The following is a 25,893-nucleotide window of genomic DNA, read 5'->3' as shown; positions in this document are numbered from 1 at the left end:
TGCTTTGTTCTCAGCACATCACATTAGAAGATACATGATGTTGGCTTCTTCCATTTTTGCGTATGTTAACTTTGATAATTGCTTAAGGTGGTAAATACCATAGTTCTTCACCATAATATTAGTATTTGTTTTCAATTAGTAGGTGATATATGGGGAGATGCTTTGAAAATATAGAAATAACTTTCCACTAAACTTTCACCCACTAGTTTAATATCCATTTGTAACTATTGTCTGGATCTGTTTTACTATGATGTTTTCAAAATGGAAAGTTCTTTTTTTAATCTCCAATATTTTATCCATATTAACTAGTTGGCATTTTACTATAAAGAAGAGCTTTCACTTCTCCACTACTTATTTATTAATTTGTTGATGTCAGTGTGAATTCATAGATTTTTATTCACTGAGTTGTCCCTGTTACTATTTATTTTCTTATTCAAATTTTCCTAGATTTGGTCAGTGGGAACTCATTGAGGCTTCTCTGTCTTTTTAACTTGTCTCCATGATTCTTTGAGTATTCCCTTACATCCTGGCATGCTAAGATGTTGCAAGATCATTTCTAAATACTACTCTCTTTCTTCCAGGTTGGAATGAACTTTTCCTCTAAAGAGCTATTTCCTTGCAATGAAGAATATTCAGAAACCAGGATGTAGATAATAGGATTATAGGATTCATTCTAGTCTTTACCTCTTCTACCTTTGTATCTCCCTTCTCCAGGAGCTAAAATCCTGGCTGTGATTGTCCTCATTATCTTTACCATTATTTTTAGAATTTGTTCAGTTCTAGACTATACAAAAATATAGTTTCAGAATGCTAATCCATACGTTAGTAAAAACCAAAATCCTAATTTGAGCTCACTATTTATTTATTCTTCTCTGTGTCTTCAAACAAGGTATAAAACTGAGACTATGTTCAAATTTACTTGGATTCATTTTTTTCCCCAGGGTAGTTGTGATATTTGTTAGAAATATACTTGGGTTCCTTTGTTACCATTTGTGTTGTCTGACTTTATTTTTTATTTCTGTATTGTTGATTTGCTTGTATGATTATGTAAGACATTAATAGTATTGTGAATGTTAAAACTACACAAAAAAGTACAGTTAAAGCAGTATCACTCTGCTCCTACAACCCTTGTTTTTGTGAGATGTATGGAATGAATTGTTTCTGGAAATTCATATATTGAAGAATTAAACCCCAGTACTTCAGAATGTGACTATTTGAAAACAGGCCCTTTAAAGAGGTGGTTATATTAAAATGAGACCACTGAGGTGAACCTTCATCTGATCTGATTGGTATCATTGTAAGAGAGGAAACTTGGACACACGAAGAGACATTAGGGATGCTCACATGCAGAGGAAAGACCATGTAAGCACACAGCATGAAAGTGCCCATCTGGAAGCCAAGGAGAGAGACCTCAGAACCTAAACCTGCCAAAACTTGTCTCCATGATCTTGGACTTCTACTTCCAGAACTGTGAACACATTTCTTGTTTTGGCAATAGAGTTTGTGGTATTTTGTTATGGCAGACCTAACAGGAAAAACTAATATTGTAAGTTATTTTCTCTTTGATCATAGTATGTACTTGTCTCTGCCTTATGCTGAGATTGGACCCTTAGCATAGCAACAGAATGATTCTCGTGGATCTTGCAGAGAATGAGCATACCTTTTGAAAGTTCTACTCTAAGTAATGTTATCATTGGGTTTCCAATCAGAGGAAACTATTCTCTCTTAGAAATTGGATTGCAAAGTAATTTAGGGGTTTCAAGTGTCAGTTTCATCTGGATCCCAGCCAAATCCATATTTCAAGGTATCATTCAGTTCCCCAACCTTCATATGAAAAATATGGTAAAATTGTGAATTTGATTGTCATCACAGTTCAGCTATGAGGACAATTTTCATTTGAGTTTTCAGCAGTATCAGCCTGTATGACTACAGGAAATGAGAGTTTCATTTAGGATTTTCATACAAATTCTCTGGTCACCAAACTAACTTGAGAGTTAACAGATCTGAGTTTGTAATTTCTCTTTGTAAGTGCTCAAGTGGATACAAATGAAACTATCTCACCCCATGGTCCTTGTAAAGTCATTATCACTGCCTTAACTGTCAAGTATAGCACCCATTTGGTTCTCATGCCATTTCATTACAATCAACCATAGCTTGATTCATTGAAACATTACTGTATACCATGCATAACTACTATGTCCCAAATCGGACTGGCATGGAACTCTGCATTGTACTCAAGCCAGATGTTAATAAAAAGGATGGAACAGTGGAGTGTAGCAAAGATTCAAGGCATGTCTAAAGGGCATGACCAAACTAATTCCAGAATCCCATCTTTACAGGCCTGTTCCTGAGACCACTTTAAGTATTAATTTTTTCTAGTTAAACACACAGAAATTGAACTTCAAAATATAGTATTTAAATTATTAACTATAATGGAACTGGAGTAGTAAAGTATTGGTTACAAAGAAAAAAAAAAAAACCCTCTAAGGCATGTAGAAATATCAGATATAAAGACCGGCTAATACTTCTAATGGCAGATATAGAGCACCTGAGAAAGAGGCCCTCCTGGAGATAATATCCAGTTTATTTTGGACAGAGCAGACATGTAGCTCCCTGAATGGCTGAGTAGTTACTATAGTAAAGGACTAGGACTACGGTGAGGCCACTAAGACACCTAGGGTGCTAAACTTAAAGCACTCTCAGGTGTCAACACTACACTTGCATGACCCTGAAAGTGAGTACCTCCATCTTGGCACTCTGAGCCCTTCCTTTTAAGACACTCATTTTCAGGGTCATAAGTGTAGGGCTGGCATTTTAGAGTGAGTGCCTAGTTAAGTTTTGCACTGTACATGCCTCGCTTTACCTGACATAAGTCCTGTCCATACTGTGGTCCTACTGGAAATATGCTTTCTAAAACTTGCCAGAAATTCACCCTCTAGGATAAAAAGAGATGTCCTACCAGAAGCATTTGCTGCAAAACCACCAGAAGTGGCTGGGTGCTGCTGCCACCATGAAGTTTAAAGCAATGCAACATTGTTGGTACCTGATAGCTCTCTGCCTGCTCCAACCAATTAATCACTTTCATTTCTCACTGAGGTCTAACTAGGAAGCTGACTTTTGTAAAAACCATTCCTGTTGTTTTAAATTTTTTCATCAACTTTATATGACTTCTTTTTTTAAATTTGTTAATTTTATCCTAATTAGTTGTACATGACAGTAGAATACACTTACACATTTGATAGATCATACATAAATAGAGTATAATCTTTCATTTTTCTGATTATACATATTGTAGGATCACATCAGTCATGCGGTCATATATGTACGTGAGGTAATAATGCCTGTTTCACTCTACTGTCATCCCTTCCCCCACATCCCTTCCCCTCCCTTCACTCCCCTCTACCTAATCCAAAGTAACTATTCTTCCTTTTTTTAAATTCTTTGTAAGTATACATCAGTTTCATTTGGGAACAGGAAAAATGTGAACATTTCAGAATAATCTTGGTAAAATAATATGTGATATTGAAAATTTTTTTCAGCATTTTTTTTTTACCTTTATTTTGCTTATTTATATTTATGTGGTGCTGAGGATTGAACCTAGTGCCTCACATCTGCCAGGCAAGCACTCTACCACTGAGCTACAACCCCAGCCCTGATAGTGATATTTAAAAAAAATTTTTTTTTCATGCATGTATATAGGGTAATGTCTGTCTCATTCTACTGGCCTTCCCATCCCCAATGCCTCACCCCTCCCTTCACTCCCCTCTGCACAATCCATAGTTCCTTCATTCTTCCCTACCCATTCCCCACTGTGTATCAGCATCCACTTACCAGAGAAAACATTTGGACTTTGGGGGATTGGCTTATATCACTTAGCATGATATTCTCTAGTTCCATCCATTTACTGACTAATAATTTCATTCTTCTTTAAGGCTGAGTAATATTCCATTGTGTATATACCACATTTTCTTTATCCATTCATCTGTTGAAGGACATTTTGGTTAGTTCCATAGTTTAGCTACTATGAGTTGAGCTGCTATAAACATTGGTGTGGCTGTGTTTATATGACTTTTTAAAGAATATTTTAGTTTTGCCTGCCTTGAAACTTTATATAAATTGAATCATACTATCCTTTTGTTACCTTTAGTTTAATAGTTTTTAATTAATTCATGTTGAATAATTTAGATGTATTTTGTTCATTTTCACTGCCATGTTATTTCATAAACTTCATGACTATATATATATATATATACATGTATTAAAATTTGTTTTAGTTATAGATGGATACAGTACTTTTATTTTTTTATTTTTATGTGGTACAAAGGATCAAGCCCAATGCCTTATACATGCTTGGTGAGTGCTGTATTATTTAGCCACAACCACAGCCCTATATTTATGTATTTTATACAATATATTTTTCATGGATAATTAGGTTTCTAACTTTTTAGTTTTATGATATGAACATTCTAGGTCACATTTTCTCCTAGCAGAGGAATTCCTGAATCCACAGGAATATGCATGTTAACCTAGAAAATGCTAAACTCTTTCAAAGTGGTGGTATAAGTTTCTACTTCCAATGGTATATGTTTGCCCATTGTTCTACACCTTTACAAACATTTGGAGTCATTGACCTTTTTATCTATCTAGTACACTTAGTGATATCTCATTTTGGTTGTAATTTGCATCATCACAATTACCAATAAAACTGAACATCTGTTCCTTTATCTTTTGGTTCCTTTTCTCTTTTTTTCCTTTCAAATTTATTTATGATCAAGTCACATATGATATAATTAGCCATTTACAAATGTATAGTCCAGTGGCATTTAGTGTATTTATAATATACAACAATCAGCTCTCTGGTTTTTAGAAAGTTTGCATCAGTCAGTTAAAAAAAAAACCCTGTAATGATGTGAAGCACAAAACTTTTAACTTTAATGAATTCAAATTTATGTAATTTTTTTCATTGCTTTTGCTTTTGGTATCAGATCTCAGTCCATTGCCAAATCCTGGGTCATAAGATTGATAAATCCTTTTATTTTCTTGAGAAGAGTTTTGTGATTTAGTTCTTCTATTTAGGTTATGAATCCATTTTGAATTCATATAGGAGTCTGATTTCATTCTCTTGCATGTGTTTATCCAGGTATCCCAGCACCATTTGTAGATTTTCTTCCCCATTGCGTAGATCTGTTATCCTTACTGGAAATCAATTAGGTATAGCTATTTGTGTTTATTTTTGGATCCATCATTTTATTATTTTGTTGGTCTTTATGTCTATCTTTATGGCAGCCTTACTGTTTTGATTACCATAGCTTTATGGAAGTGAGTTTTAAAATTAAGACTTTTAAAAAAATACTGTGTTGCTATTTGGAATCCCGCATGAATGCAAATATTGCCTTTTGTGTATCTCCAAAGGCCATTGAAAATTTGATAGAGATTCCATTGAATCTGTAGATCACTTTGGGAGCACTTCCATATTAACAGTATTAAGTCTTCCAATCTTGTGAACACGGAATGTTATTCTATTTAAACCCCAACTTGTATATTGCATTTCATTTCTAGCACTAACCATTCAAAGTTAGGGTGTCACATTCTACAGGATTAAGAGTTCACATGGTCCCTAATAAATCCACCTCTACTTAGATCAACTGACTACAAACTCAGGAGGTCTCAATGACTGCTTTCCTCACCTTTAGTGATTTATTACAATGCCTCACAGAATTCTGAAAAGCATTATACTTCAATTTACAGTTTTATGATAAAGATTCAAATCAGGAATAGCCAAATGAAGAGACACCTATAAAGCAAGGTGTGGAAAGGATCTAAACACAGCTTACATGCCCTTTCCTTGTGAAGTTAGGCATGTCTTCCTTTCACCACATCAGTAGGTCCACAGAGTGCCACTAGTTTTTATTGGAAGTTCATTACGTAGGCATGAGTGGCCACATAATTGAACTCAGACTCCAGCCTCACCCTGTTCCACAGAGATTGGGCTGGCTTAAAGTCTTTCTGATGACTAACCCTAATTCTGATGTTACCTAGGGAGTTTTCCTGATTATAGACTCAAGTGTGATCTAGGAACAAGGACACTGTTATCATGGGGGAAATTCCAAGGATTGTGGAAACTCTGTATATGAAGAACCAGCTCTAGGAACTTCAAAGACCTGACACATTATTACACATCAGATGTCTTCCTATTTATTCTTTTCCACGGTTTAATTTTTTATTACTGATCTGAGAAATCTCTATTTTTTGGATGTTATTTCTTGGATGTTTAATTTATATTTTACAAATACCTTTTAACTTTTGGTGGCTGGTTTTATTTTATTATAGCTGAACTATAAATTATGATTACATTGTTGTACAACATTGTTTTCTGTGCAGTTAATATTACTTTTTTTTAAGAAAAAAGGGAGAGTGATGCCTGGTTGTTCATAAATCACTAATTTATATTCAAAGTCTGCAAGAAAATCTTTTCCCAATGTTGTCAGTTGCCTGTGTTGAGAAACATTCCTCCTACAATTGCTTTTCTCTGACAACTGCATATGCAATATTCTTCTAAAATTTGCCTTTAAAAAAATCAGTACTCCCCAAGCATGGTGGTGCATGCCTGTAATTCCAGTGGCTCAGGAGACTGAGGCAGGAGGATCACGAGTTCAAAGCCATCTTCCGCAATTTAGTGAGGCCCTAAGCAACTCACTGAGGCCCTGCTCTAAATAAAATACAAAAAAAGACTGGATATGTGACTCAGTGATTGAGTGCCCCTGGGTTCAATCCCCAGTACAAAAAAATAAAATAAAATTCAGTACTCTGCTTCTGTGTTGTTTTATTTATTTCTTGGATTCCATGCCTTCCTATTTCTTGGTTTATGCCCTCTAATTGATAGAGGTAGCAAGTAAAGAAGGATGAATGTGAACTGAATTGAATGGGTTCCAGAATATCTTTTACAACTGTTATGTGCTTTTACAACTGTTATGATTTGACAGGACATGGAATTCTATATTGAAAGTATCTTTCCTTGGCTTTTTTAAAAAAATAGTTGTAGATGGACACACTATTTTTATTTTATTTATTTTTTTGTGATGCAAAGGATCAAACCCAGTGCCTCACACCAGAGGCAATTGATTCACCACTGAGCTACAACCCCAACCCCTCTCAGGCTTTTTATAAAAATTTTTATTTGTTCTTTTAGTTATCCATGACAATAGAATATATTTTGACATATTTTACATACATGGAGTATAACTTCCCATTTCTGTGGTTGTACATGATGTGGAGTTACACTGGTTGTGTATTCATATATGAACATAGGAAAGTTATATCTGATACATTCTACTCTCTTTCCCATTCCCATGCCCCCTTCCCCCTCCCAATCTGGTGAACCTCTCTCCCTCCCCGCACCTGTTGTGAGTTAGCATCTGAATATCAGAGAGAACCTTTGGTTTTTTGGAATTGGCTTATTTCCCTTAGTATGATAGTCTCCAGTTCCACCCATTTACCAGCAAATGCCGTAATTTCATTCTTCTTTATGGCTGAGAATATTCCATTGTATATTTATATACCACATTTTCTTTATCCATTCATCTGTCAAAGGTCATCTAGGTACCATGGCTTAGCTATTGTGAAATGAGCTGCTATAAACATTGATGTAGCTGCATCACTATAGTATACTGATTTTAAGTCCTCTGGGTTTATGCTGGGGCAAATTGTGGTTCTATTCCAAGTTTTCTGAGGAATTTCCACACTGCTTTCCAGAGTGGTTGCACCAATTTGCAGTCCCAGCAGCAGTGTATGAGTGTACCTTTTCCCCCACATCCTCGCCAACATTTACTGTTGCTTATATTCTTGATTATTACCATTCTGACAGGAGTGAGATGAAATCTCAGTGTTGTTTTAATTTGCATTTCTCTAATTGCTAGAGATAGTGAATGTTTTTTCATATTTGTTGACTGATCACATTTATTCTGTGAAGTGTCTGTTCAGTTCCTTTGCCCATTTATTGATTGGGTTATTTTTTTCTTGGTGTTAAGTTTTTTGAGTTCTTTATATATTCTGGAGATTAATGCTGTATATGAGGTGCAGGTGGCAAAGATTTTCTCTCATTCTGTAGGCTCTCTCTCCGTGTTCTTGTTTGTTTCCTTTGCTGTGAAGAAGTTTTTCAGTTTGTACTGATTCTTGATTTTATTTCTTGCACATTAGGAATTCAATTCCTAAAACAATGTGATGAAGATTTGGGCCTGTTTTTCCTTCTATTAGGTGCAGGGTCTCTGTCTAATGCCTAGGTCCTGGATCTACTTTGAGTTTTGTGCAGGGTCTTCCCTCAGGCTTTTCAAGTTACAAATCTGTCTTACAGAGTTTTTTTTTTTTTTTTTTCAGGGTTCTAAAGCCATTTTCATTCCCTTTAGGGTCTTTTCTTTGTCCCCTGTGACATAAAACCTAATGAAAATATTTTTAAAATACTTTTTTAGATGTTGATGAACATTTATTTTATTCATTTATTTATATGTGGTACTGAGAATCAAACCCAATGCCTCACACAAGCTAGGCAAGTGCTCTGCCACTGAGCCACAGCCCCAGGAGCTGAAAATATATCTTAATGTGAATAGTTTCTATTCTTTGTGCTAGGTGCCAAGTAGATCCATTAAATTCAGGGATTCATATTCTTAACTTCTGGGAATTTTTCTTAAATGCTGCTTTTTAGAACAATCTTTATTTTGTTTTCTTTGAAAATTTTCAAGATGAAGAAAAATTGAAAGAATATTCTGGTGAATGCCACATACCCTTGTTCATCTGGGCCACTACAACAAAAACCCATAAACTAGGGAGCTTACAAACAGAAATTTATTTCTACAGTTCTGGAGGCTAGGACATTTATGATAACAATGCCAGCAGTATTTAGTATGTGGTGAAGCCTTGCTTTCTTTGTCAAAATAAAAAATTAAAAGGGCTGGAGATGTAATGAAAGAAAAAACCTAAATGACCTATGAAAATGAATATTAACTCACTAATATCATCTCAAATACTTCATGTTCATATATCTTCAGTATCTCCCCAAATATCTTCTTTTAAAGCTTTGTGTGTGTGTGTGTGTGTGTGTGTGTGTGTATTGTTATTTGTTTTACTCAGTTATTTGATCTATAGTCCAAATTCATATATTGCTTTTAGTTGTTGAGTTTCCTTAGTCTCTTTTAAAACTAGACTGGACTCTCTTTTTTGTTGTTGGGGGGAGTTCAGGACAATTGTTTCACAGGATGTCCCACATCTTGATTTGTCTGCTGGCTTTCTCATGAATAGAAGGCTCAGATGCTGGTTTAATTTTTTTGGCAAGTGTATCACATAGGTGATTTATTCTATTACATCAGAAAGCACATAACCTCATGGTCTACAAGTGATGCCAATTTTATTACTTATGGTAATAGTGGTGTGTGCCAATATCTTTCCAGTATAAAGGTATATAAATTCCTTTTATAATCCATAGATTGATACTATGAGATCAAGTGAGTATCCTTTTTTCCAACAGCATCCACTTTCTGGTTTTAGAAGCCATTTAGAATTCTTGCCTGAATTATTTGCTGGTGATTTCAAACTGGTAATTTTCAGATTCCTTCATTCTTTTAGCACCTGCTTCATATTTGGTAGATGTTTTAAATTACTTTTAAAAATGATCCTAGGCCGAGCCAGGGATGGTGGAGTACACTTGTAATCCCAGTGACTCAGGAAGCTGAGACAGGAGGATCACAAGTCCACAGCCAGCCTTAGAAACTTAGCAAGACTCTGTGTCAATATTAAAAATAAAAGGGTTGGGGATGTAGCTCAGAGATAGAGCACTTGCCTTCCATGCCTAGGACCCTAAGTTCAATCCCCAGCACTGCAAAAATAAAAATAAATAATTTCGTCCTATTTTTAGGAGAAATTTCTTTGTCTTTTAATGATTTGTTTTGATTCCCACTTTATATTTCCATTTTCTAAGAACACATTTTTTGTGCTTAATATTCCTTTTTTTCCCTTTTTTTTTTTTTTAAGTGGTGCTGAGGATTGAACCCAGGGCCTTGTGCGTGTAAGGCACACACTCTACCAACTGAGCTATAGCCCCAGCCCAATATTCCTTTCAAGTTTTCCTACTCTTGTATCTGAAATAGCTTCTCACATCCCTGTGTGGATATTAATGGTGGTTTCTAAAGTTTCTTTTCTTTCCTTATATAGTCCCCCTTCTGTGAGTTCCTTGATTTTTTTGTTCAATTTTCTTTTTTCTTTTTCTTCTTCTTTTCTTTCTTTCTTTTTCTTTTTTTTTTTTTTGGCGGTACTGGGGATCGAACTTAGGGCCTTGTGCTTACGAGGCAAGCACTCTACCAGCTGAGCTATCTCCCCAGCCCCTCAATTTTCTTAATATCATAGGCTTTCCTCAAATATCTGATGATATTTGCCTGTTTTTTTGTTTTGTTTTTCTTGGGGCTTGGGAAGTATATTTTTAATGTGTATAATCTGTTTCACTTGTGGCAACACCTAAAATCTACTCAGCAAAAATCCAAAATACAATATTATAACTGTAGTCCTCATGTTGTACATTACATCTCTAGAGTTATTCATCTTATGTGTAACTGTATTTGTTGACTTACATCTTCCTATTCCTGTTCCCACAATTCCTGGTAAACCAGTTTTATTCTATATTTCTGTTTTCCGCTGTTTGTTTTTTAAATATTTTTAGTGGCAGATGAACGATACTGCCACTTATTTTTTCATGTGGTGCTGAGAATTGAATCCATTGCCCCACACATGCTTAGGCAAGTGCTTTACCACTGAGCCACAACCCCAGCCCCTGTGTATTCTGTTTTTTAAAATTTTAGAATACACATCTAAGTGAGATTATGCAGTGTTTTTCATTGCTGGCTTATTTTACTGAGCATGTTTTTCAGGTTTGTCCATGTTGTAGCAGTAAATGATGTGATCACTTCCATTTTCAAGGTCTCTATATTCTATACACACATAATACATATAGTACTAATGTATTTTTCTAATATATGTATATATATGAAATCTCTTTTTTCATTCATCAATTTATGGACCCTTAGGTTTCTGTATCTTGACTGGTGTGAATAATAATATATTGGGATGTATTGGGAGTGCAAATATATGTATTTTAGAGTGGGTGCTAAGAAGTTGATGTAACTTTTTATACATTGAGTGGTAGATTTTCATAGATACTTAGTGTCCCCATTTCTTAAGACTTTCTGGGCTTCTGTGTCATAAATTATCCCCTTCTTATTTTTCCTTACCTTGATTTAATTTTTACCTTCCTTAAGTTTGTTAAGTTAGTCATTATTTATCTTTATGCTTTCTAGCTTCAGGTCTTTTGTGCATAATTTCCTCTTTAATTCTCTTGGACTTGGTTGATTTGTTCTTTTTTTTTGTAATGACTATAGTAATCAGTTTGTTTATACAGATTAATCATTCTTGAACATACAAGCTCCAGATGAACAATTGGGTCTTTAAATATACACAAGTATTTCCATCAAATGAATTTTCACCCTTACGTGCAAATAGACCTAAGCAGTTAAAAACATAAGAAAAATAAGAGCTATTAGCTATGTGTTAACTGAGAAACCACATACAAACCAAAGAATATGGAGAAAGGTGCTGGAAGAATGAAGGTTGAAGGGATAGGGAGATGTAAAAGAAGTTAGGAACTTTTTTATTTATTGTAAACAAATGGGGTACAACTTATTTCTCTGTTTGTACATGAAGTAGAGGCATACCATTTGTGTAATCATACATTTACATAGGGTAATTGTGTTTGATTCATTGTTATTTTTTTCCTTCCCCCCACCCCTCTTTCCCTCTATATAGTCCCTCCTTCCTCCATTCTTACCTCCCTCCCACCCTCCATTATGTATCATCATCTGCTTCTTGGCGAGATCATTCGTCATTTGGTTTTTTGAGATTGGCTTATCTCACTTAGCATGATATTCTCCAATTTCATCCATTTGCCTGCAAATGCCATAATTTTATTATTCTTTATGGCTGAGTAATATTCTTTATGGCTGAGTAATATATATTGTATATATATATATATACCACAGTTTCTTTATCCATTCATCTAGGTTGGTTCCACAATCTGGCTATTGTGAATTGAGCAGCTATGAACGTTGATGTGGCTGCATCACTGTAGTATGCTGATTTTAAGTCCTTTGGATATAGGCCAAGGAGTGGGATAGCTGGGTCAAATGGTTCCATTCCACGTTTTCTAAAGGAATCTCTGCACTGCTTTCCAGAGTGGCTGCACTAATTTGCAGCCCACCAGCAATGTATGAGTGTACCTTTTTTCCCACATGCTCGCCAACACCTATTGTTGCCTGTATTCTTGATAATCACCATTCTAATTGGGGTGAGATGGAATCTTGGTGTAGTTCTGATTTGCATTTCTCTTATTACTAGAGATGTTGAACATTTTTTCATATATCCGTTGATTGCTTGTAGATCTTCTGTGAAGTGTGTGTTAATTTCCTTAGCCCATTTGTTGATTGGGTTATTTGTATTCTTGGTGTAGAATTTTTTGAGTTCTTTATATATTCTGGAAATTAGTGCCCTATCTGAAGTATGAGTGGCAAAAATTTTCTCCCACTCTGTAGGCTCTCTCTTCACATTGCTGATAATATCCTTTGCTGAGAGAAAGCTTTTTAGTTTGAATCTATTCCAGTTATTGATTCTTGCTTTTATTTTTTTGTGCTTCGGGAGTCATGTTAAGAGGATTTGGACTTACATTTTTAGGAACATTTAAAAAAATATCTTTCAGTGAAGTTTTCAAAAGTAGAGGAATAAGTACATGTGGTCTACCTACTCTTTCTCAGAGAAAACATGTCCTTTTTCTACTGAAATCTTATTTTTAGAGATTTATTTTTAATGATAAATTTTGAAAATCATTTAGTTAGCCATTTAATAAATTTTGCATGTGCCAGGGTTTAAACAGACATTCTTGCCTTAATGAACCTTACCTCTATTATAAGACAGACATACATTAAGGAAACATTCAAATAGGAAAATTTCAATTGTAGGGTACAAATGTCTAATTATCCATTACCAAAACAAAACTTAAAGAAAGATATGGGAGGAAAATGGGGGAGGACCCAGAGAAGTAATGGCAGGGTGTGCATATTTAAAATATTCCAGGAAATATCTTAAGATATGCTATTCAGCTGAAACCTGTATGATGGGCAGAACTTGCAAGGCCATGAGAGGATGGGAGAAACATTTTAGACAGATGAAATCATGGTGGGGTGGGCTTCTACATTTTCATACATTTGTAGAACTGAGACCAATGTAGCTATAGCTTATTGTTGGGAGGAGGATGATGTCGGGTTGAAGATGCAGGCAGGAGGACCCAGAATTTCTAAGACCAAGTTAAGGAGTGTGGGTGTTATCCTAAGGACAGTGGGAAACCATTGAAACATTTTGAACTGAATAGTTCCAGGCTAATATTCATTCTGGCTGCTAAGAGTGGAAAACTGAAAATGTAGCCAGCTAGATAAAATGATGTTTTAGAGTCCAAGTTAAAGATGATTTTGGATAGGATTAGCCATGGATAGTTGATTTAAAGAACAGTTAGTTTCAAGACATATTTAATCCTGGTCTTAATAAGCTTGGTGTATGAGTATGAGCATTGTAGGAAAAGATCAGTTTTGGAATGTTTTCACCTTTTGGGGCTTGAGATTTTTACTAATGTCTTTAATTCTGTTTCCTTTTCTATTCTCTACTGTTATGACAAGTAAATCTTACAAAATAATAGTTACCAAACACTATGCATTTTCTTTAAATTTTTTTTTTTTAGTTGTAGATAGACACCTTTATTTTATTTATTCATTTTTTAATGTGGTGCTGAGAATTGAACCCATTGCCCCACACATGCTAGCCAAGCACTATACCACTGAGCCACAACCCCAGCCCCACTGTGTATTTTCTTTATGGAAGTACATAAGTACATTATATGTGACTTCAAAACATTCAGTAAATCATCAGAGTTGGGGTTCAGAATATTCACCTGTTTTCTTCTATGCAATCTTCTAATAGTATCACAGTAACTCTTACATTGTCTTTCCTTCTCTTTAACTTTAAAGTTAGATTCTCAGTTACTCTGCTGTACCTTTGCTGTACAGTCCTCTCTTTTGTTCTCCAAAGGTTAACTTCGAAAATTTCCTAGACACACACTGCTTTCATCAAATTGCATAAACAAACCACATTCTAACCACAGAGGAAACTTCCTCCTCTTCTGCTTATTCCGTTTTCATTCTGCATATTACTCACGTTTTCATCTGGCATCTGGTACATCTGGAATACCCTTCTCTTCTATTACCATCAGTTTATTTGAAAATTATGTTTGTTACTGGACCATCTATCCCTGGTTTTTTCTTTTTAGTACCAGGAATTGAACCCAGGAACACTTAACCACATCAACCCTTTTAAATATTTTATTTAGAGACAGTGTCTCACTAAGTTGCTTAGGGCCTCACTAAGTTGCTGAAGGTGACCTTGAACTCATAATCCTTCTGCCTCAGCCTCCCAAGCCATAGGGAGGTATGCACTACTGCATCTGACTTATCCCTGATTTCCCCCCATGTGTATTTATTTAATGCTGCAAACAACACAAAGAAATATGTATGATAATTACTCTAATTTATAAGTATATATTCTGACACTAGATTCAACCTCCAAAAACAATAGTAGGATGGGGATAGTACATCTGTATATTCATCAAGCTCCTCAAATCTGCAGGGAATTTTTCTATTTTATCCACTATATAGGACCAGCTCAATTCATTTGTTTTCCTAAATACTTCCTTTACCTTCCAATGTGACACTTTCTCATTCTGCTTTCCTGATACATCTCACATTGCCCAATCATATTTGAGAACTGCATAAGTTACTCAGTTAAGTCTTTCATATTTACTGTTTCATTTCTCCCAAAACATATAAAAGTGAATGTTTGCTTTTATATTTTCTTTCAGACTGTGAATCAAGGTTGAGAACAAGAAATTATTTCTGAAAAAGGATATGTATGGAATAGAATCATCCTGATGGGAGATAATGGAAAGACTTACAAAATACAGCATTGAGTGTTCAAGTTTCAGAGGTGATTGGGAATATAAAAGCCAGTTTGAGAGAAAACAGGGATCTCAGGAAGGACATTTCAGTCATATGATTTTTACTCCTGAAGAAATGCCCACTTTCAGTAACCAGCATCAGACCATTCACACTGATCAGAAACTCCTTGAATGTAAGGAATGTGGGAAGGATTTTAGTTTTGTGTCGGTCCTTATACGACATCAGCGAATTCACACTGGTGAAAAACCTTATGAGTGTAAAGAGTGTGGCAAGGCCTTTGGTAGTGGTGCTAACCTTGCGTATCATCAAAGAATTCACACTGGTGAGAAGCCTTATGAGTGTAAGGAATGTGGGAAGGCCTTTGGTAGTGGCTCAAACCTTACTCATCACCAGAGAATTCATACTGGTGAGAAACCATATGAATGTAAAGAGTGTGGGAAAGCGTTTAGTTTTGGATCAGGCCTTATTCGACATCAAATAATTCACAGTGGTGAAAAGCCTTATGAGTGTAAAGAATGTGGGAAGGCCTTTAGTTTCGAATCAGCCCTTACTCGACATCACAGAATTCACACAGGTGAGAAACCTTATGAATGTAAGGATTGTGGGAAAGCCTTTGGCAGTGGTTCAAACCTTACTCAGCATCAGAGGATCCACACTGGGGAGAAGCCTTATGAATGTAAAGCATGTGGAATGGCATTTAGTAGTGGTTCTGCACTCACACGGCATCAGAGGATTCATACAGGTGAGAAACCATACATATGTAATGAATGTGGGAAGGCCTTTAGTTTTGGATCAGCCCTTACTCGACATCAAAGAATTCACACTGGTGAGAAACCTTATGTATGTAAGGAATGTGGGAAGGCTTTTAACAGTGGCTCAGATCTCACTCAACACCAGAGAATTCACACTGGTGAGAAACCCTATGAGTGTAAGGAATGTGAGAAAGCCTTTAGAAGTGGTTCAAAACTTATTCAGCATCAAAGAATGCACACGGGGGAGAAACCCTATGAATGTAAGGAATGTGGCAAAGCCTTCAGTAGTGGTTCAGACCTTACTCAACATCAGCGAATTCATACTGGTGAGAAACCATACGAATGCAAGGCATGTGGGAAGGCTTTTGGTAGTGGCTCAAAACTTATTCAACATCAGCTAATTCATACTGGCGAAAAACCCTATGAATGTAAAGAATGTGGAAAGTCCTTTGGTAGTGGCTCAGCTCTTAATCGACACCAGAGAATACACACTGGTGAGAAACCTTATGTATGTAAGGAATGTGGGAAGGCTTTTCGTAGTGGCTTCAGTCTTTGTCAACATCAGAGAATTCACTCTGGTGAGAAGCCTTATAGATGTAAGAAATATGGGATGGCTTTGGGGAAGGGCTCAGAGTTCCAGCAACATGAGAAAAGTCATAATGGTGAGAAGTTCTGTGAATTAGGAATTTTATGAATTGAAGGCTGGGGATGTGGCTCAGTGGTGGAGCACTTACCAAGCATGTGTGAAGTCCTGGCTTCAATCCCCAGCACAAAAGAAATTCTATGAACTGAAACGAAGTGATAAAGGAAGGAAATTCAACACATGACAGAATTCATACTGGTTAATATCTCTACAAATGTGTAAACCACAGATGCCTCACATATACTTCATGGATTAGTCAGCCTAAGAGAATCATATAGGGGGGATAATCACTGGATAAAATAAGTATTTGAAGATCTTTATCTACATTCATTCTTTATAACTTATAAAAAAGTCATACTTGTGAATGTTAAAAAAAATTTTAAACATTGTATTTTGCCATTATTTTAAATGTTAAATAGTTCACTTTTGGTTTAACCCTATTACTTTAAAAACTAAATGTGATTATGCTATACAATAGCCAACCTTTAAGATTCTTTGTAAGTAAGTATATTGTTAATACTTTATTGGTTTTTTTAAGTATTAACTTGTCTTTATCAAACTCCTATTTTGTCAAATATTGAAATTTTTGCCATTATAAACATTTACCTGGATGATTCCTTTTGAATGTGTCTGCATATTTGTTTATCATTCATTTCAGAGATAATGTGTGGATCTCTTCTGCTTATAAAAGATTATACACCTCTTTGTATAAAGAGTTTTACTTCTCTTGACCATCATTCCTGACCTTAGTTCTTCCCTGATGTCAGTCAACTTACTCACTTTTTTATCTGTCCATATATGATATACACATATTTGCTTAGGTGGGCATGATTAGAGTACTTCAGAGGCTTGTTGTATGGATTGTGTAATTGTGCCTAACACATAATAAATATTTGGTTAATATTAGCAATAATAATTGTTCACTATCTTCTCAAGCTCCATTATTGTTTGTGGAAAAGCTTTTGACCATGTACCATACATTAAGCAACAACAAATACATCATAATGGACAAAAATGTTCATGTAAATTTAATACAGGAGAGTTTGATCACCATTTATTCTTTTTTGAATAATTCACCCTAAAGAAAAATATGAGATTGTAAAGTGTGAGAGGGCAAATGTAACATAAAATTAATACTGTGATGGAAATAAAAATAAAACTATGGTAGTCCCTCCATAAAAAAATCTGAATACTAATCAGTGCCAGTCTGCATCATTCTTTAAATTCATCAATGTTAGAATATGAAAGAGATTATGAGTAAAGACACTAATCATAAAATCCAAGAAGTTGGAAAAAGAATAACAAAAACTCCAAGGATAATGTAAAAGTGAAGAGAGAATAATGTATAACAAAGAAAAAAATAAATAGATTAATAATCACAACCTGCTTCTTTTTGGGAAAAAACCAAGAATATAATTGCAGATAATATAAAAGTATGCCAGGTGCAATGGCACATGTCTATAATCCCAGCAATTTGGGAGGCAGAGGCAGGAAGATCGCGAGTTCACTGTCAGCCTCAGCAGTTTACCCAGACCCTAAACAACTTAGTGGGTAAAGAAAAAGGGGGTGGGGGTCTAGAGATGTAACTCATTGGTTAAGCAACCCTGGGTTCAATCTCTGCTACAAAAAAAAAAAAAAAAGGAAATATAAATATATATGTATATTTATATATATATGTGTATATATATATACAGCCATATATATGATGTATACTATTAATAGGTTATATACTATTAGTTTCTTACCAACAGTATATGTATTATGTATATGTACTAATAGTATATATTATGTATTCTGGGAAATGAAATTAAATGAAGAACAATGTGAATGAGGAAAGGGTATGGTTCCAGGTTTAGAGATTCTATAGGTTATATACTATTACATGTAACTTTAAAAAATATGTATTTTTAGTTGCAGATGGACACAATACCTTTGTTTTATTTATTTATTTTTAATGTGGTACTGAGGATTGAACCCAGGGAATCACATGTGTGTTAGTCACACACTCAACCACTGAGCTATAATCCCAGCCCTACATGTAACTTTAATTATAAGGTGAGTCATTTTCATTATACTCTCAATTTTTAAAACTGCAGATTAATCTGTAATAAATAATATATTTAATCCCAATTTCAGAGATCTTAAAAAGTAGTATAAGTACATTTTAGAATTGATGAAGTATGTTTCCTTTTATTTAGATTTCAAATTTGTTGCTATAAGAGCATGTAATTGACTTTCAGTTTTCAGTTTCTGAGTGTGTATTCTTACCTCTACTCAGTTGTATTCTTAAACCATTATTCCTCTAAACTTATTTGAAGGAGACACAATCATTCTAATTGCTGTTTTAAAAATATCCTCTTGATTTTCTTTGCACTTTTAATTATTTTTACTTCATTCTAAGTTCACAAGTGCATTTCATTATTAATTCATTTTTTGTTTTATGTTTTGTTTCCTTGAATGCATGGGTATAATCCATTTCAGTCTCAAATTGGAAGCATTTTAGGGTAAAAGGTTTTCTTTGAATATTATTGTATTTATAGCCCCCAAATTTTATTAACATCTAGATAAATTTTGTTTTAATTTTGAATTCCTTTTTATTCACTAGTTACCAAGGTGTGTGTGTGTGTGTGTTTTCAATTTCTCAAAAATTTTCTCTGAATAAGATTTAGCAGATGGGATTACATGTGGCCTATAAAGACCATTATCAAGTTAAAACATTAACATATTCTTTGTGACCAAATACAAGTTTGGTTTTATATATGTTTTATAGATGTATGATGTAAAATAATATATATTCTCTGTAATACAGAGTTCTAGGAAATTGTTTTATTTGCAGCTTGCCAACATTACATAGCCTCTGATTATTTCATTCTGAAAATGTGCACAAAATAACAAACTGTACTTTTTCAAGGACTCCTATGAAGAGGGGTTTTTACTTTTGATATCTTTTTCACTATTTAAGCTTAATATACTATAGTTTTTATAATGATGTTGAATTCCAGTTTTTCTAAGGTCAACATTGAAAAATCCTGCTTTGACTTAATCATGGTTTGAATAACGATGATTGCATGCATTCATTTACACTACAGCAGGTCTATTGCTTAGGACTGGAACAGATCATCTGTTCCTAACATGCTGGAATAACACTCAAATCTTTGCCTCAGAATCATTCTACTCTTCAGCATTTTATTCTACCTGATCGCACACCATTCTTGTTGGGTGTCCTGGGTTCTAGCTCCTATTACAGAGGCACCCTAAAGTGATCATCATGATTTTTGTCTGAGGTAGTGTTTAAATTCTCTGATGACCCTAAATCTGCAGAAATATTAATAGAACAAAAAATTATATAATTATATGCATAGGAAAAATGGTAAATTGTATTAGATGGAAAGATTTCTGCCAATTAAAAATACCGTAGAGGTTTTCAGCCAGAACTGCCATCTCCCAGTAGTTCACCAAAATGATGAACACAAAGGGAAAAGGACAAGAACCAAATATATGTTCTTTTGGAACATATGTTCTTTTTGGAACAAATATACGTTCTTTTGGAAAACATGGAGTTGTTCCTTTGGTCACATCTATGGGCACCTACAAGAAAGATGATACCATAGACATTAAGAGAATGAGTACTGTTCAAAAAGGAATGCTCCACAAATGCTACCATGGCAAAACTGGGAGAGTTTACAGTGTTAACCATCATGCTGTTGGCATTGTGAACAGCAAGTTAAGGGCAAGATTCTTGCCAAGAGAATGAATGTGTACCGTGAGCATATAAAGTATTTCAAGAGCTGAGATAGCTTCCTGAAACACATGAAGGAAAATGATCAGTAAAAGAAGGAAGCCAAAGAGAAAGGTATCTGGGTTCAGCTGAATCACCAGCCTGCTCCAGCCAGAGAAGCACATTTTGTGAGAAAATGGAAAGGACCCTGAGCTGCTGGAATCTTCCATATGAATCTATGGCATAAAAGATGTAAAAAATAAAGGCCCCTGAACTGTAAAAAAGTAAAAAAGTAAACAAAAATAAACTATGAAACATTGATAACATGTGATAGATATAAAAATTTAGTCAGTTAAAATGACCAATAACTTGATGGAGAAGTAGAAATATTCTTAGTACAAATACATCTTTTAAATATCTTAAATAATTTATTTGTTTTACTTATAGGATGAATGAAACTACAATGAAAATTGTTTTCTTATCCTTTGTTTCATCAAAAGGATTTTTGTTGTTATTTTGTTGTTCCAGGGATTGAACCCAGGGCGCTTAAGCACTGAGCCACATCCCCACCCCTTTTGAGACAGGGTCTCTCTAAGTTGCTTAGGGCTTTGTGAAATTGCTGAGACTGGCTTTGAACTTGGAATCCTCCTGCCTAAGCATCCCAAGTCAATGGGATTACAGGCATGCATCACCATACCCACCAAGCCTGTCTTCTTAAAAACAACTTTTCCTCTAAAAAATAGTGCAATGTGCGGTGGCTCACACCTGTGATACCTGTGGTCCAGGAGGATGGTGATTTCAAAGCCAGCCTCAGCAAGGGTGAGGTGCCAAGCAGCTCAGTGAGGCCCTATCTCTAAATAAAATACAAAAAAGGGCTGAGGATGTGGTTCAGTGGTTGAGTGCCCCTGAGTTCAATCCCAGGTACCAAGAAAACAAAAACAAAACAAAACAATAAACATTTTCTTCTCTACCTGTTCTTGACATTGGAACACCTTTTAGACATATTTTAAATATTTGGGATGCATTTTCTTTATTGTTTTCCTTGGCATTCTCCAGTAACCATTATCCTACTTTTTTCTTTCCCGAAGAGTATTGTTCATCTTCAAAATCTCTATAGTGATCTCTGGTTTCTTCTTCTTTCTTTCTGGTGGTGCTCGAAATCTGAACCCAGGGCCTTGTGCATGCTAGGCAAGCACTCTACCAACTGAGCTCTGGCCCCTCTGGTTTCTTCTGAATGGTGGCCTGTTCTACTGTAAACACTACATATAGTATTGTCTCATTTTTTTTGCTGAGAACTTGTTTTAGGGACTTAAAAAGTATCATTTCAGGACGAATTATTATTGTTTTATTAGAAATCTGTGTCACAGACTGATCTCCCTCTTTTAATGGCAGTTTTATGTGTTGTTTTTCTGTGTCTACCAGTACCTGTAGAGGAAGGTATGGGTAAATTTTGACAGATGACATGACCTACTAAAATTCTTAGTATTTTTCACATAGCTGAATTAATAGCTGAGATAGATTCTATAACATTATATTGGGGCTGGGGAGGTAGCTCAGTCGGTAGAGTGCTTGCCTTGTAAGCACAAGGCCCTGGGTTCTATCCCCAGCACCCCCCCAAAAAAATTATATGAAGGTCACTCTTAAAATTTTTCTTTTCCCCTAAAATAAAAAATGATTCAAAATGCGAAAAAAAAAAAAAAATAGTTTTCTTTTCCCAGAAGCGAAGAAAGTCTAGAGTTTTACAACTTTCTTTGTCCTGCAAATACAGGCAATCTTACATCCCATTTTACGTTAAATATACTGGAAATTATTATACTTGTCTGTTTTGACTTAGTACCTACAGAAAAATAATTTAATAATTTATTAATGTTTACCCACTAAGCATTAGATGGAAATTTGAGAACTCAGGTCTCAATGTCTAGTATACTTTCCATTATAGTATATTGTTTGGAACAGGAAATTATACCATTATAGAAGGATGGAACTGAGGATAAGAAGACTGTGATTGGGATCTAAATTTAGAGAGATACCAGAATTTCTCTGTCTGAATTTTAGCCCAGGGGGATGCATTAGGAAGGACATAGTCCTTTTCTTAGAAATTCACATAGAATAACCTTAGGTAAGTAACATGGAGGTTAGGAGACAACCTTGAGAGATGACTCTGATCACAACTTTATTATTCCTTTTGAATTTATTGTTTCATGGGAAAACTTTGGGTTATTCAGGAGAAATGAGAAGTAGTAGTAGAGGAAGGAGCTTCTGGGTAGCCACTGATGACCAGGTTTAGGTTCCTAGAGTCCAATCTGTTGTAGCTACAGGAGTCTCAGGGCCCAGGCTCAATGAAAGAATAGAATTTGTGCATTCTCCAACCCACATTGTGTATGTGTTGAGGGAAGATTTGTAGGTGGGGAAAGTGGACAGTGTTGGAGCAGGGGAGGGATGGCCATTTGAATCAACACTTGGTTCTGGTCAATGCGGTGCCAGCAGCCTTATCTTCACTCTGCCCTTTTGAATTCCACGAAGGACTGTGCATCCTCCTGCCAGATGGAAAGCCATGACCTATGCAAGGTGATTCATCCCCTCTCCTTCCTGAAATATGTTCTTCTCCACGTGATATATGAACATTTGCTTTTATTATCCTGACCTTTCCTGGGCAAGAAAGTCCCATCCAGAACCTCCTGACCATTTTTGCCCATTCCAGTCTCACAGTCCAGGGCTCCCCCTTTTAATTACCTTTTAATTTTCCACCTAATTGCAAAAACAAAACAACAACAACAAAGAAACAAAACACAAACAAAACCAAAATCCAACAACAAAACTATTTTTGTTCATTCTTTCTATTAAAATCCTTGGTTCATGTGGGGCCAAGACTCTTGATAGGACCCGAAGTCTACCCTAATAGAAAAGTGATGAGACAGAGCTCAGTACTTACATGAGAGCTCACAGTAGAAAGCCATGAATATTAGTGTTTTCTGTTGCTATGATAAGTCCCAAGACTGGGTAATGTATGAAGAAAAAAAAAAAAACTTATTTAACTCATAATTTTGGAGGCTGAAAGTTCAACATTAGGCAGCCCCGTGGGTTCTGCCTCTGGTGAGGGCCTCCCTGGCTGCATCACAACATGGAGATTGCATCATGGTTGGAACATGTCCGAGGGGTCATGGTAAGCAGGAAGCAAGAGTGATTCAAGGGTCAGGCCTGCTTTTTATATAATAGCTCATCCTCGTGGTACTAATCTAGTCCCACAAAAGCTAGAATTCTTTTCATCCCCAGCCCTGTTTACTTTTTTATTTTGACACAGGGTCTCAATAAGTTGCGCAGGGCCTTGCTAATTTGCTGAGGTTGGCCCAAAACTTGCAATCATCCTGCCTCAGCCTCCCCAGCCACTGGATTACAGATGTGTACTGCCATACCCAGCAAGAACTAGAATTCTTGAGAAAGTATGAATTCACTGATGAAGTGTGTAAGGATTGGATGCTGGCCAAAAAGGAATCAGACCAAAAGCAGCTAAACAAAGCTTTATTGGGATCAGCTCTCAGGTGAGATTTACCAGTCCACTAAGGTAAAGGGCTGGGGAAGTTGCGCTCGGGCTCTGATGGGGCAGCGTTTTTGTACTCTGGGGTAGATGTGTCTTCCTGCAGTTGGCCACAGACCCTGCTGGGATCTGTGCCCTTCTGGGATTGGCCTGAGGATCCCACTGAGGGACAGACGGGTGCAAGACCCCATTAGGGTTTATCTGCTGGTGTCTGGATTGGTTGCTCTTCAGCGTGCACGAGCTGCCTGATGCCCTGCTCCCATCCAGCCACCTCAGACCACCCTAACATTCAGGGCTTTTTAGTGATATAGGGCACCGGAGTCCATCTGGCTACTTCTTGCTTGTTAGGGGGCATTGTGGGGAGAAGGCTCAGACATGGGTTTGGTAGGGAGGAGGCTGTAAGGGTGCAAGAGCATTTGGTTGTACGTTACTCTGGTGACCTCACTTATGTGATTCTGGACAAACCTAAAAAGTCAGGGAGCAATCAGTAGTAGTCCTATTACTAATATGGGGGTGAGGATAGGGGTCAGCCAGGTGACAAGAGTAGAATTTAGCCATCCTGGCCAGGGGCCATTTGAGTGTTGTTGCTTCAGCCTTGCACTCAGACATCTGAGAGCCTCGACGTTTTTCTTGACCATCCCAGTTTCACTGAGGTAGTAACAACATTCTTCTCTTAGGAAGAGGCATGTTCCCCCTTTGTCTGCCATCAGGAGATTTAGTGCTCAACAGTTCTGTAAGGAAACTTGGGCAACAGAAGTTATTTGTCTTTGTAATGATGCCAGGGAGGCAGCAAATGCCTCAACTGCTTCTTGGAGCTGCTGTTCTAACCTCTGGGTGGCGGTGACCACATAACCAAGCCCCCCCCCCCCCCCCCCCCCCCCCACCGTCTGCAACCCAGAAGTGGTGAGATGCCACCTGTAGGCTGGGATAGAGGCTTGAGAGAAATTAATGAGTAGTAGGAGTAATAGAGTATTGGTGAGAGATTGGTGGGCCTCAGCACCGTGGAGGCCCAGGACTGGGTAGCCAGGATGGGCACTTTTTTAAGGCGGGAGACATGGTATCAGGAGGAGTGGCCTAGAAGTTTGGCTGCGGTTGGGGTGGTAAATATAACTGTATGGGGTCAAGTCCAGCGAGGTTGCAGCGAATGATGATGTAATTCCCAAAGCAAAACCGCGTCACCCAGTTGTAGAGGAACAATGGTTGATTCAGTTGGTGGTTCAGCTGGAGATGAGGCTGTGGATGGCACAGGAAGATAGCGGTCCATATGCTCCCATAACAGCTTGTGCAAGAGTGTGAGATAGGGTTAGTAAGATGCCGAAGTGGGAGGGGTGACTGGGAAGTTTTGGTTGATTAGGAAAGGGCGCCCATAGAGCAGCTCAAAAGGGCTAAGGCCTGAGGGGTGTCTAGGGGTTGCATGAATGTGCGTAAGGGCCAATGGAAGGAGGTTGGGCCAGGAGAGTTTGAATTCAGTAGTAAGTTTAGTGAGATGATCCTTGAGGATGCCGTTAGCCCTTTCGACCTTACCCAAGGATTGGGGTTGGTAGGGGATGTGGAGCCTCCAGGTGATGTTGAGGCCTTTGGAGACTAATTGAACAACCTGCGAGGTGAAGGCAGGACTGCTGTCTGACTGGATGAACACAGGAAGTCTGAACCTGGGAATGATCTGCTCGATGAGGATGGAAGCAATGGTGTCTGCAGTTTCCCTGAAGGTGGGGAAGGCTTCTATCCAGCCTGAAAAAGTATCAACCAAAGTAAGTAAGTAACGGAGCTTTTTGTGTCTAGGCATGTGGGTGAATTAGATCTGCCAGTCTTCACCTGGCTGATGGCCTCTCATCTGGTGTGTTGGGAGTTTGGGTTTGAAGAAGGCATATTTGGAATCTGTGTGAATGTTAACCTGTTTGCCTTTGGATACAATGAGGGCCCTAGTGAGGGCAGAGTTCAGCTTTTTGGGAGGTGATTCCTTCTGGAAGGCAGTTGGGGTAGGCAGGGGTAGGCCCAGGGGTGGATGTGTCTTCCTGCAGTTGGCCTGGGACCCATGCCCTTCTGGGATTTGCTGAGGATCCCACTGAGTGACAGGCGGGTGCAAGACCCCATTAGGGTTTATCTGCTGGTGTCTGATTGGTTGCTCTTTGGTGTGTGCGGGCTGCCTGATGTCC

General features: G+C 36.8%; 1 protein-coding gene across 2 annotated transcripts in view; it reads left to right on the top strand.

Moving 5' to 3' along the window:
* The window catches only part of ZNF345 (zinc finger protein 345), a 29,103-nt gene extending 5,275 nt beyond the window's left edge, over positions 1-23,828 (top strand). The window contains exon 2 of one of the 2 annotated variants that reach the window (XR_013760585.1): positions 23,504-23,828. Coding sequence is in view for 1 of the 2 variants with exons in the window: in XM_079119963.1 (XP_078976089.1) it covers positions 15,072-16,535 (1,464 nt within the window). In the remaining variant the exon portion in view is untranslated. Of the gene's footprint in view, positions 1-14,992; positions 18,117-23,503 lie in introns of those variants that run through there. The other variant, XM_079119963.1, reaches the window with a different exon arrangement.
* The last annotated feature ends 2,065 nt before the right edge of the window (positions 23,829-25,893 follow it).

Source organism: Sciurus vulgaris (assembly GCF_902686455.1).
Source record: "Sciurus vulgaris genome assembly, chromosome: 17".
NCBI lineage: Eukaryota > Metazoa > Chordata > Mammalia > Rodentia > Sciuridae > Sciurus > Sciurus vulgaris.
This window is presented reverse-complemented; position numbering and strand designations above follow the sequence as displayed.